The sequence below is a fragment of the Megalops cyprinoides genome, chromosome 2 (assembly GCF_013368585.1).
Source record: "Megalops cyprinoides isolate fMegCyp1 chromosome 2, fMegCyp1.pri, whole genome shotgun sequence".
NCBI classification, from domain to species: domain Eukaryota; kingdom Metazoa; phylum Chordata; class Actinopteri; order Elopiformes; family Megalopidae; genus Megalops; species Megalops cyprinoides.
Window position 1 is genome coordinate 48,033,634 of NC_050584.1, and position 12,993 is coordinate 48,046,626.

General features: G+C 38.7%; 1 protein-coding gene across 4 annotated transcripts; it reads left to right on the forward strand.

Annotated features, from left to right (window-relative positions):
• The first annotated feature begins 1,369 nt into the window (after positions 1–1,369).
• Positions 1,370–11,335, forward strand: LOC118772466 (serine/arginine-rich splicing factor 11-like). Of its 4 annotated transcripts, none has more exons than XM_036520821.1 (13): positions 1,370–1,670; positions 2,935–3,068; positions 5,393–5,502; positions 6,804–6,896; positions 6,980–7,029; positions 7,446–7,579; positions 7,907–7,988; positions 8,190–8,309; positions 8,433–8,522; positions 8,732–8,821; positions 9,604–9,787; positions 10,043–10,099; positions 10,370–11,335. In XM_036520821.1, exons 1-13 carry the CDS (start codon positions 1,549–1,551, stop codon positions 10,562–10,564), a joined length of 1,461 nt encoding a protein of 486 aa, XP_036376714.1. In that variant the 5' UTR covers positions 1,370–1,548; the 3' UTR covers positions 10,565–11,335. The 4 variants fall into 4 exon arrangements, with proteins under 4 accessions (XP_036376714.1, XP_036376716.1, XP_036376718.1 ...); XM_036520825.1 differs by lacking the exon at positions 1,370–1,670 and adding an exon at positions 5,026–5,146 and having other exon boundaries at positions 2,988–3,068; XM_036520824.1 differs by lacking the exon at positions 1,370–1,670 and adding an exon at positions 4,413–5,146 and having other exon boundaries at positions 2,995–3,068.
• Positions 11,336–12,993: the final 1,658 nt, after the last annotated feature.

The window sequence follows — 12,993 nt, forward strand, 5'->3', positions numbered from 1 at the left end:
TTTTAAAAAGCAAATATGTAAAGAAAATGAACATTTCTAGCTAAGGGAGAAATATGATGTAAATATGTGTAAATTAGTGTGAAGCAATTGTATTATTTTAATTTCCACGGTGTTACCAGATGTTTTAAACAAAGTTTAAGGTCAGCAATTGAAATTGCAATATGTCAGCCAGCAGCCAGTGTCATAGAGAAGACGATCATGTGATTAATCAAGGATTCTCCTTCAGATGTTGCTCCTGTTGCCTCTGCCTGCTGTATAGCAGGGAGAAAAAGAACTATCACGTAACATACAGAGCAAAATTGCCTGGAGTGGAATAGGCTCTGGAATGTAGCATTACACCCTTTTGCCACGTATGTAAATACTGAAAACAAGCATCCTCGTACACAAGGAGGACAGGACGTAAAGGGCATGTGCATATTATAATACAACATCAAAGCAACTTTATGAATTTATTGTATTATTTAACAACTTGGAAAGTTTCTTACCGTGTCTATAACTGTCAGCAGTACACAAACCATTGCCAATTGGGGCTCAAAACGACAACTAAAACTGCTGTACATGCTTACACAGTAGCAAATTTGGTTAAGGGACACAATTTCAAAATTTCAGAATATATAAATCATGTTGACAAGCAGATAAAATCATCCTCAGATAAAATATAGAAATTGGTTTATAATCTAAATTTAAATATCAAGAGAGAGTCTGATGTTGGCACATGACAAGGTAAACCATTCTTTAATTTTGAGGCTCTGTAGAAAAATGTCTTCCCACCTGTTTTAACGATTGCAGCTTTCAGGATGAGCAGGAAGTTACTCTGCTGTGATGGTGCTAATCAATTTGCTTAAGAATATACTTCTTCATATAAAAACTAAGCAAAAAAAAAAAAAAAAAAAACAACTATAAAATATCTGCCGTTTCACTGTATTGTGAAAATAGCCAAACATTCATTTCCATTTTTATCACAGCGTAATACTCAAAGCCATAAAGAGTCACAAGTGTAATTGGCTATGATAATAAGAATAATCATTCATAAAATGAAGTAAAATACTTTTTTCATTATTCACAGGTTCGTCATTTCAGATCCCTAAATTGTGTCTAAACCAAAAATAAATGGTGGGACACAACCATATTGGATTTTCATATTAGGACATTATTCCAAAAAATGAGTCATGTGTGTCCTTAAAATAATGAACTAACAATAGTTGTTCGTAATGCGCTTAGATTACATTCAGTATAACAAGAATTAATATTTTAAATCGCACATAAACCGTGTCATATTTTCTTTAACATCTGAGCAACCCAATGGTAGACGCTGCAAAGCCTCTCGGCTGCGCATGCGCCATGACTATGGGATTGTGGGAAAGTCGAACGACATACTGTTCTACGTTTTGCTATATGGCGGCGAATGGGGTTGAAAAAGCCTAACCGCCCGTAGTCCTCAACATATAACTATTGCTTAAGATATTTCTAAACCAAGAAGCCTCGAAGCGATACTACGTTTTCCTGTTTTGCATTATTTAATGTGTTAACCACGATCAGAGAAGAAAAATGAATTCTAACACGAATGTGATTCAAGTGACGAACGTGTCTCCCAGTACAACCTCGGAGCAGATGAGAACACTCTTTGGGTTCCTAGGGAAAATCGAAGAACTAAAATTATTTCCGCCTGAGTAAGTAAAATGAGCTGTTTACTCTGAGTACCGTGAATTGGTTAAATTGAATGTCTACCGGCCGTGAAAGTGCTAGCTAGTTAGCCATTTGGCGGCTTTCCGTCGTTCAATCGAAGACGAAGGAGGAAAACTAGTCTCCGCCAGGCCTTTTTGGCCTTCTCATATTTCAGCAGTTTAGTTACTAGCCAAGGGTAGGTAGGACTGTTGAGTAACTAAGTGGCTCTTTTTAGCTAGCTAGCTAGCGACCCAGCAGGCTCCCGCCGAATATAAATTAGCTGGTTTAAACATCGTTAGCTTGCGATCTAACGGGTTATTTCATGATCCGGTGGCGAATGAAAAAAAAAAAAAAAAACTAGCAAACTGGCTAGTTTGCGAGATGGCTGTATAGCTAATACAGCCCATGTTCGTTTCCACGTGTCCCTTTTTAAGTTTGGCTAACGTTAGCTTGTGGGATTCCTCTGGAGTGTCCTGCTCGCTAGTTAGCTAGCTAACAACGCCAAACCTATTAATTAGTTAGCTAGCATCAGGTACTTTAACATTCGGGGTTGTTTGGCACTGTAGTGCCATATCCGAAGTTCCGCAGCGAGCCAGCGATGTTACAGTTTTCACAATTTCTTTGCATACTGTAACTCACCCCCAAGATCTGATACCTGGTTACAGTATCATGTCGAGCCTGATAGACTAGCTGGTTCCGTGGTTCAATAAAAGCCACGATCGATCAGTCTTCAACGTTAGGGTGCGTAGTGCCAGGCTACTTGTGGTAGCAAGAACATTGCATGCACACAAGTTGTTCAGAAAGACAACTGGCCAACCGAACCCAGGTGTAACTATTTTAAAATAGAGCGGTTAGGTAATTGGGGGAGTGCATAATTCTGTGGAGAGAGGGAAGGCAAAAGATTAACTTCTATGTTCTGTGCTTTTGCTGTTTTTCACCTGTCGAATAACAGCTGGCTGCACCTCATAGCAACTGCAGTTAAAGGTAGGAGGCACGAGACATCCTCCCTTGGCGCTTTCAATGGCAGAGACAAGACAGTTTGAGATGGCGTTTTTACAAATGATCTTTCCACGCCTGCTGCCTTGTCGAAATATATCTGTGGATAAGAAGATCCTGAGACATCGATAGAGCATGGCAGAGAATTTAGAAACATTTCTGTTTAGAACAGACAGTTTGGGCTCTCGAGAATGAATGACTGTATTTATTTTTTTGTTCAAACTGTGAAACCTGTCTGTATTTCTTGCACAACCAGTCTGTATTTTCTTCCAGTGAATCTCCCTTGCCAGTGACTTCACGTGTCTGTTTTGTAAAGTTCCTTGAATCTGAATCTGTGGGAGTGTCTCAGCATTTGACAAACACAGTCTTCGTGGACCGAGCTTTGATAGTCGTCCCTTTCGCTGAAGGTTGGTACATGTTTTTTTTTTCTTCTTCTTCATATGTTTTGTATGATTATCCATTTGTAAAACAGAATGAAAAAATGATTGGTATGGTTGAGAAGAGGAACTTTTTAACACATCCTTGGTATACTGTAGAGCACTCTTATTGTTTGTGCGCTTTTAGTAATTATTTAAATGTGATTCATTGAGGACCACTCCTCTCTGAATCTAACACTTAATAAATGTTTCTGGAACTACATTTACATATTCCTTTTAGTCACTGCTCCTAGTGGTGTGCAAACCCATGCAGCATGTTTCATTTATGGGAAGAGATCACATATCAGAGTGATTGCTGTGATGGTGTGTTGCTTGAGACCCCGCTGAAGTCTGTGCAGTATACCAAGGTCTGGGTCAAGGTGTGTGCGGAAGACACGAGTGAGAGAAACTGAACTGAGACACCCCAGAAGAGAGAACTAGTCACCTTTTGTATGTAACCATGCATTTCCCCTCTAGATTATTCACACTTAAACTTTTCTCTGTTATTTGTGTGTGTGATTTTTGTAGTGGAGAAGGCATTTGCAGAGCCCCCTCCTTGATGACTGAAAGTGGTCCTCTGCAGCCAACAGGGGATTGTAGACAATTACAAAAGGCCAGCAAACATTCAAGCCCCACTGTTTTTCCCCCAGTGTAAACAATTGTTTTTGTTTCTTGTTGTTTAAGGGCTTGTTAGACAAAGTCTGCTGTAGCGAGTCAGTTATTTTGGAAAGGTCAGTCGTTGCAGTGCAGCAGGATTTAATGGAAATAGCAAATGCTGGTGCATACTTTGTATGCCGAGTGAAATCTCATGACTGAAATGTAACATTTTTAAATTTCAGTCCTACTCATACAATCATGTTTTTTTACACAGTTTTGATTAACTCTGGATGAATCTGCTATGGTAAGGTAACTATACAAGGGAAACAGTAGTTTTGCAGGGTAGCGTAGTTTTGGTCAGGCAGAGGTTACTGACTTTACCATTACCACTGACTTTACTATTCAACTTTAATTGACATTATTTTCTGGCAGCACTTCTTTGTTGTAATGGTGATGATGCATTTGCTTCACTCATCCTGAGCTTTTCCTGCTTGGTGAAATGTGCACTAGGGGAAAGATGGCACATTGTTGAGTACATTTCCAATATGCACATGTGGTTTTTTCCCCTCCAAGAGCACATACAATAAGACCAAGTGATGTTTGTATTCACAAGGACTGAGGCACAACATGTTAAACTATGATGCTGTAGAATATCTGTGCACCCACTCCACATGACTCAAGAAGGGTCCAATACGTTTTTTAACGGTGGTCTTTCTTTTTTGTTGTTGTGTTTTACAGTTCTTTTTCCTGGTTCAGCCAGTCCTATATACCAGGCCCTGCTGAAAATACCAGCCAACAGTTTTGTCTTCTCCAGCTAATCCTGTTTCTCAAGTGCCCTTTCTGTGTTGTGTGTTTTTGTAAAGATCACAGATGTTGTTTGAAGTGAATTTAATTTCAGATTTATGCACACCCATGGATCATCTCATAAGATTTCCCATATTTTCTCTTCAGCTTTGGGCACATAGCTTACTGATATGAGCAGGGCTTTTGCTGGTAGTAACCACTGATTTTATGAATGCACTGTTTTTTTTTTAAATGGCAGATAAGTGATGCTTTGTGTCACTGACAGTAGCGTTTTGTCGCCACATTAGTTTTATGCTGTAAGTGGCAGAACTATGCTGCTATTTACTGAATCAGGTAAGGAGCAGGGAGGCCAGCCAGTACTGCTGCTGGCACTTTGCAGTATGAGTCACCAGCAAAAGCCCAGTCAAAGGAATTTGTAGACATTAAATGTTTAGGATTATATTGTATATGGTAAGTTTAAACATCAAGAAGGAATTGTTCCATGCTGTTGACTCCAAAATCATAAACTTTTGTTTTGTGTATCTTGATTTTTCTGTGTGCTTTGTAGCGAAGCAGCCGACGCGAGTCGCTTGTTCATAAAACATCTTATGAAACTTGAGAGCACAACCCCACTGGAGAACCGGCTGTGCTCGCTTACGTTTGGTTCATGACTTAAAAAACGAGTACAGGTGATAAAAACTTGCCAGTGTCAACCACAGTAGTGTTTATTGTGAGATTTTCTCTTAGTATTTTTACAGTTAAAATTAGGGCAAGTGAACATATTTCGTAACGGAAGCAGTATTGATATCTGTACAAATGTATTGTTGCAATATGTAGTACTTTGTTTAAGGAGCTGATTTTTTTTCTGCGTCTGTTTTTGTGAAGGATGTTCACATTCGAGCGACACATTTTAATTCCTATTTGTTTCTCTGCAGGAGTTATCCCTGATGAGGCTAAAGCTTTGTCACTGCTGGCGCCAGCAAATGCTGTTGCAGGCTTGCTTCCAGGTGGAGGTCTTCTCCCAACACCAAATCCACTTGCATCGGTATGTCTTGCAGTTACAATTAAGTGTTATAGTTTTCTATACAGGACTCCTTTGCCATTAGCAGCAGATACATTCTTTAGATACCTGTTAATGGGGAAGTCCACAAACTGTTTTTCTTCCATTAAAACCGTATGATGTAATATAATAATACAATAAAAAGCGATTAATCTGTACTTACATGACAGTGCAGCACAGGTGTAGCTCCTTTAATGAAGCCACTGAGAACAGCTCCCCTGTATTGAACTCAGCATTTATTAATGATTAAAATATTTCTTTCGAAAAATTAAGGGATCACAGGAAGCAATTCAAAATGGTGCACATGCACTGTATTTAAAAGTAAACAGATGTATTCAGTAATGAAGAAAAGGTAGACAATTGGGTGCCCAGCTCTAAAATGGGTTCAGATTTGTTTATTACATGAATGTTAATTTCATGTTTAAGGGGAATATACTTTTTTGCTAACATTTTATCAACGACTCCCATGTTTTGAAGTGTTGGAACACATCCCTGTATATGCAAAGTTATTTACATCTCTGGTGCTGAAATTTGGTAATAAAATGACAGAACACATTTATTTTAGTAACTGAGGTGTACCGCTAAACAATTGTTCATGCAGCATTTTGTGCTGCCTGGCCAAGACTTCAGACCAAGAATCCCCAAATGCCCCGGCGCTACTTGTTAGATTGTTCTTTTGTTAATCCTTCACATTACATATGATTTAATGTTCAATCATGCCATCAAATGAAACTGACAGTTAATAACAGTTAACATCATTCCATCGAAATTATAATTTCTCCAGTTTAACTGGAAATCTTGCTGCTTTGAGCTGAAAGAGAAAAGACCCAACCTACTCATATTGCATGAGTTTGAGCAGAAAATCCCTAGTACAGGAGGAATGATGTTCACCTTATTGTATAATAGTGTAAACATCTTGGAGCCTAAGAGCATGAAATTGCAATGAACACAATTGACAGATTTGATCTGTCAGTTTTTTTTAGTCTTGGTAAAGAGCCTTATTAATAACTTTAAAGTTATTGTGAATGTAATTTGATGTTCACTAACAGATTAAGAAAGCACTAAAGAAGCAGTAAAATACTCACTGCCGGGAGGTCCGGGAAAGGGTATCTTACAGGCGGCTATAGTAGTGAGAGTAGTAGTATGTAGAACCTTATGGAGAACTCACCCCCATGAACCCCGGCCAGGATACTTCCTAGGTGGCCCCTACACGCCAGGCTATTTCCAGACTGAGCCTCAGAAGTTCAGACACCGGATGCAATTTGAGATGAGTCGTTATTTTGCAGATGGGAGGTGTCCCTTTGGCTGCCCTTGGAGGTCCCACCCTTGATCCAGCACTTGCTGCACTGAGTTTGCCAGGATCCAACATAAATCCCCAGGTGAGTTTAAAGTTCTGATTATTACCTTGAAATTGTAAAGTTTACATACTATTTTTGACTCACCCAACATACTTTTCTCTCAGTCCCTGACAGCTGATCAGCTTCTGAAGCTCATGACATCTGTAGATCCAAAGTAAGTATGACTGTGATTGTTTATAATATTTTGATTTAGCTCAGCTTGAATTTGCACAACACATGACTGTTGATGGTGTTTAATGCCTATCAGAGAATGCAAATCTTGAAAATAAAATGACTGAGGTTAGCTCAGCTTGGTTGTGGATAGACTATTAAGGTCAACCAGAAGATGACAAAGAAAGCGTCTATAAGGCTACTGTTCTAGTTGAATGCCCAGGTAGTTGCCAGTACATTATACTCTAAAATGTTTCTAGAAATTTTAGAATAAAAAAAAAATCTTCATAATTTAGGTAATAAATCTGGATCATCTTTACTGATATGCAAGAACTGATATTGATGTAGAAAGTCTTATCACTGCACTCCTAACTGTGATGATCTGGACATGATTTATTTCCTTTGTTTCAAACATTTCAGGCTGAATCATATGGCGGCAGGACTGAATCTCAATCCTGGACTGAAAGCAGATGCCTCCAGTAAAGAGATAGAGGAGGCAATGAAGCGGGTCAGAGAAGCACAGTCGTTGATCTCCGCAGCGATCGAGCCTGGGAGTGAGTTTGCCATCTCAATGTGCTGTTAACTGTACTGACAGGGTACTGTACAGCAGTTGCAGGCACCTCTGCCTGCTATCTCTTGTAGTGTTGAAGCAGTTACTGAAAGTGTCTCTGAAAGAAATACAAGTGGTGCCCAAGGGCAAGTACCTGATATTGTCTTCTTGCGTATCATGGTAGCTGAGCCTAATACTTTTGATACGTTAAGTCTCATCCTAAAGCACATCTCTAGTCGGAATGAATATGTTTGTCACTAATAGCAGTGGAATACTATAAGTTGACCTGAAAAATAAGTTTAAATATATCAACAAAAATATGTATCTGCAGATAAGAAGGACGACAAACGGAAGCATTCGCGGTCCAGGTCTAGATCAAGGCGGAGAAGGTCCAGGTCTCGCTCAAGACACAGGTAAAACAAAACAAAACTACCATGACAATGCTGATTAGAGGTTTTTGTTGACAATGTTTTAATATTGAAGTGCAGATGTATGTGTTCATACACACTGTAACTGGACAACTAAATTCAGTGTTTAGAGAAATAAATTGAATTACTGCGCTTGATGTCAAAGGACTGAATGTTACTGGGATTGAATGTCTTTCTCTCCTGTAGGCGTTCAAAGAGTAGATCAAGACGCAGGTCTCGTTCAAGGAGTAGAAGGCGTTCTAAAAGTCCTCGTAGGAGGAAGTCTCATTCAAAGGACAGAAGCAGACGCACACGGAGCAAATCCAGGTGTGTTCCCTACACTTCAGTTCTGACTGATTTGTACACTGACTGACAGTGTACAAATAGTCCTTGATTCATGTCTTTTTGTGCCAACTTTTTTTTTTTTAAAGATATCCGTCTCATTCACAGGGATAGAAAGAAGGAAGAGAAGGATAAGAAACGTTCCAAAACTCCCCCAAAGAGTTACAGCACCACCAGAAGGTCTCGAAGCATCAGTCGGTGAGTATTAGTTTCACCAACATTAATTCAGTGGTTTCCTGAGAGTGGATTTGGAAAAAAGGCATCTTTTTTTTTTCTTTTTTCTTGTAAATCAGAGCAACCCATTGATTGTGTAAAATAGATTACAGTGCTCCCCTGCTTTTAATCTGTGCCATTCCCAAGCAGTAGACGGTGTTTGATACTGGCTCTCCATGCCCATTCCTCCACAGGAGGCGCAGACGAAGCCGCAGCGCGAGCCGATCTCCGAAGAAGTCCAGGTCCCCAAAGAGAAAGCTCTCCAGGTCTCCCTCTCCTAGAAGGTATGCTCAGCAAACTTGAGGCTTGTTCACACGTGCCAGTCAAAGTTGCCTTTGAATGAAGAGGTGGCACCCGTGTGATTACTTAATTGTTTTCTTTTCTTTGAACGACTCGTGCGCATAAAATGCAGCTGAAGGTGAATTCAGTCGTGGTCATTGTCTGAAACATTTGTCGTAGTGCATAGCTCCCCGATTTTGGTGGTTAAGCACCGACAGTCCCTCCTATTAAGGAAAAGTTACATTTATTCATTTGGCAGATTGATTGATACAATGCTGCAATACAATTGCTTTCTGCAATTGCATTGATTGCTACAATGAGACCATGTATTTAAGATTTAATTCTTCAGAAAATATATCCTGGTAACTAGTATTATTCACAGCGGGCTTAGTTTGATTTTATTTTGGTGTTTTACTGCTCTCAACAGCTGAGCGCTAGTGTTCCCACATGCGAAAAAAAGCAAAAAATCTTGCACTTTTTGCAAATGAGCAGTAAAATGTTTGGAAAAATAAACCCTTTATTCTGTTTATATGGATATCATGGGCCTGCAGTCCTTTGCTTTGACAAGAGGGGGGAGTGTTATCATGGTTGAAGTGTAAACTACCTTTGCATCAAAACTGCTTGCCCTGATTTATCTGACAGGGTGCATGGTTTGTGTTCACATATGCCACTGATTTGAAAGACACTAGGTTTAACTAATGAAGGTGAAAATGACCCTAGCTAAGTGCTGGATTAACCACCATTTTCACATCCAGCAGAAGTAACCTGTTTATCCCATTTTCGACAGGCACAAGAAAGAAAAAAAGAAGGACAAGGACAGAGAGAAGGAGCGTGATAGGGACAGGGAGAGGAAAGAGGAGAAAGACAGGAGTAGAGATCAAAGAGAACGCTCAACCAGCAAAAAGAAGAAAAGCAAAGACAAGGAAAAGGAGCGGGAAAAGAAGTCTGACAGTGAAAAGGGAGATGTGAAGGTATGGGTCTTTTGATGTAATCTAGTGAATGAATGTCTCATGCAGACGTATAAACTTTGGAAGGGGTCATATTAAAGTTGCACACTTAATTCATTATTGTTTCGAATTTCGAGGGGTTTTTGCAGTAATTGACTGGGGATAGCTATGTCATATATTCACCAAGTTGTTACTTTGCACTTTAAAGCGCATACATTATTTCTGCAGACCAATTAGATAATCAATGAAGCTTAATGTATAATTGTTTAATCAACACAGTGCTCTAAACACGGACTCTTGCAAGCAGAGATGACTAATAAGGCAGAAGTGATCGAGGTATGATGGGTTTTTGTTGTTTGCAATATTGTTTGAGCGGTCTGCAGAAATACCAAGAGGCCACACCTAAGAATTCTGCAGTACTTATTGGCCTTTACATCTTTTTTCCCTTTATAGAACTTGTTCATGTACGAAGTTCATGTTTTCAAGTTTTCATGAAAAGATGTTAAAATCTGAACAAAGTAGTTGCACGGTGAACTTTTTTTTTTTTTTTTACTTCATTTGTGGAAGTGTTTGAGCTTGATTGGCAGGCCCCTTGTTCCCTTGCAGGTAACCCGAGACTATGATGAAGAAGAACAAGGGTATGACAGTGAAAAGGAGAAAGAAGTGAAGAAAGATGCTGATATGGCTGAATCACCAAAGCCCAAGGAGCCTTCACTGGAGAAAACGGAAGGGGTAATGGTGAAGGAGTCCAAAGTCAACGGCGATGATCACCACGAGGAGGACATGGATATGAGCGACTAAATGCATCCCGAGCAAACCTATTACTTAGAACATGCATCAGCACCATTCCACAAGCTTTAGTTCATTTTTAAAGGCAACAGGAAATATACTCCAATGCTCCATAGAAACTGGCAGGTTAATTGTAGTCTTAACTTTAAAAATGTATTGTTTTGTTTTAATATTAAAACCATTTACATCTTTCCAGGCCCAATAGTATAGACACTGTAGAATTAGCCAGTTTATCTACAAAGTGGAATGACCTGTTTGCATGTTGGAACTGTTCAGCCTAAATTGTTTGTAAAAAATAAAGAAATTACAACAAAAATATTACTATAAACATGGTTTTAAGATTTCATATTGCTGTAATTGTCAGGGGCCTGTAATATTGATTACCCCTGAGATGTGGTTAATGCACAATTTCTATTTTTGTGCTTTAAGTTATACTATACTAAATGGTAGAGTTAAAATCTCTTATTCAATGACATGTATATTTTAAAATGTTTCACTGTTGAGGAATTAGTCACTTGCATTTCTTGTCAAATACTGTTTTTTTTATATTGAGCCTAATAACAGTAACTTAGATGTGGCTTGCTTTCCATTGCTACACGGCATTTTCATTGAGCGGTCTGTTTAATGGAGAATGCATTGCCGTTGTTGTCCTCGCTGCACTCTACAGTTAACATAGATGTGCTATTTACAAAGTCTTGTGATTGCTTTCTGACCTCCCATTTCTGATTATAACATGCAATAGGTTGACATTCTAATGTTTGTGGATTAGACTGCACCCTGTCCCTGTACAATTTGCAATGTTTTATTAGTGAAAATCTTTGATAATAAAACTTGTTGAAAAATATGTAGGCTTTGGCAATTTGTCAGTTTCCCTTGCAGCTGAATGTCTTGTACAATTTTGAAGTGTTGAAAGAAGGAGAGATTGAAAATAGGAATAGTTGTGCATGTTTTGTTGATGCTGGAATGTTTAACATGAAAAAATAGTTAAGACTAAGAATTTAAAGGGAAAATGCAGGAATGGTGGACATGACACTTAAAACCTGATGTGAAAGTGATCTTTTAAACCGTTCAACCTTGTAAGTCGCTTTTGATAAAAGTGGCTGCCAAACGAATAAATGTAAATGTACACTAAGGTCAGGGATGGAGATTATGAGGTGTGACAGTTAAGAAATACAGCAGACGTATACTTACCAGCTAATTTTCTAGAACAATTTCATTCTTATAAGCAGCTGATTCTTCAGTGTTAAAACCTCCACTTTCAAATTTCAGCCAGCTTAAAATGTGGAACAAAATGTATTTGAATGTATTATTTTCTAGGATCTCAACAAGTAGACTTGCCTCAGTTATTTGAATGTCAGTTCTAATTGCTTTCGCTGTGCAGGCTACAAAACCATGACGCAGGCACACTTTAACTAAAAAGGTTGCAAACCCCAAATAATTTGCTGACTGTTGGAAAAACAGTTGTCCCTTTGTAGGCTACAGTACTATGGGACAGTGATGGTTGGATCACAAATGTGTCAAATGTGACAAACACTGTCTGAATGGGGACCTCGTCCTTTTGCTTTTGTTTCCTCTTGTTCTCTATTGTTCTTGATGCTCTCCCTACCTTTTAGAAGACTAGCTTAGCTGTTATTATTAATATTAGTAATATTAATATTTTTCTCAAAACCAAGTACAAAACATAATGCAAGATGAGATTCACTTATTCAGCACTTGAGTATGGCAATACATAATTCATTAAAACTGATTATTTAAATACCATTAATATCAGAAGGGATCTCCCAATATTTATCACTGTATGTGGATGAAAGTAGTTATATATAAATGGAGTGCATTGTAAATGTTAGTTTCAGTTTGGGTGGGTAATCTAATGGCCTTAAGTGTCCAGTTCCTGAATGATTGCACCTTCAATCATCCTCTTTATAAAATCAAAAACTCATGTCAGCTCTAGCTGACTAGGTTGATGCCAACATTCTGGCTTAATTTTGTGATGAGAAATCATAATGGTGATACGGGGAAAACAGATGATCAATGCTATCACAGCTACGCCTGCTAGCTATCATCATTACTGACTTAACAATACTAGAATCTGCAAATTGGAAGCAATTCTTGATAATGAATAATGATGACATTACCATGGTTAAATATGTGTTTTACCTTATTAAGGTAAAACATACATATTTGAAAAATGTTTGAAAAAAAAAAAAAACAGGTTGAATGTAACGCCATCTGTGGTCTCTGACAGCTAGTCTTCTCTCGAGAGCACAGCACTGCAGTGTGCTAGACCTATGAGGGTGTTAAAGCCCTGCAACCTCACCCTGAACCCAATGGGACCCAACAAAACATGGGGTTCAGGCCTATAATTATGTTGCAGCATTTGTGTTCTGGTCAGGTCAGGCTTTGAATGCTTTGCTGTGTAAAATCTAATTTTCAAAATTTAA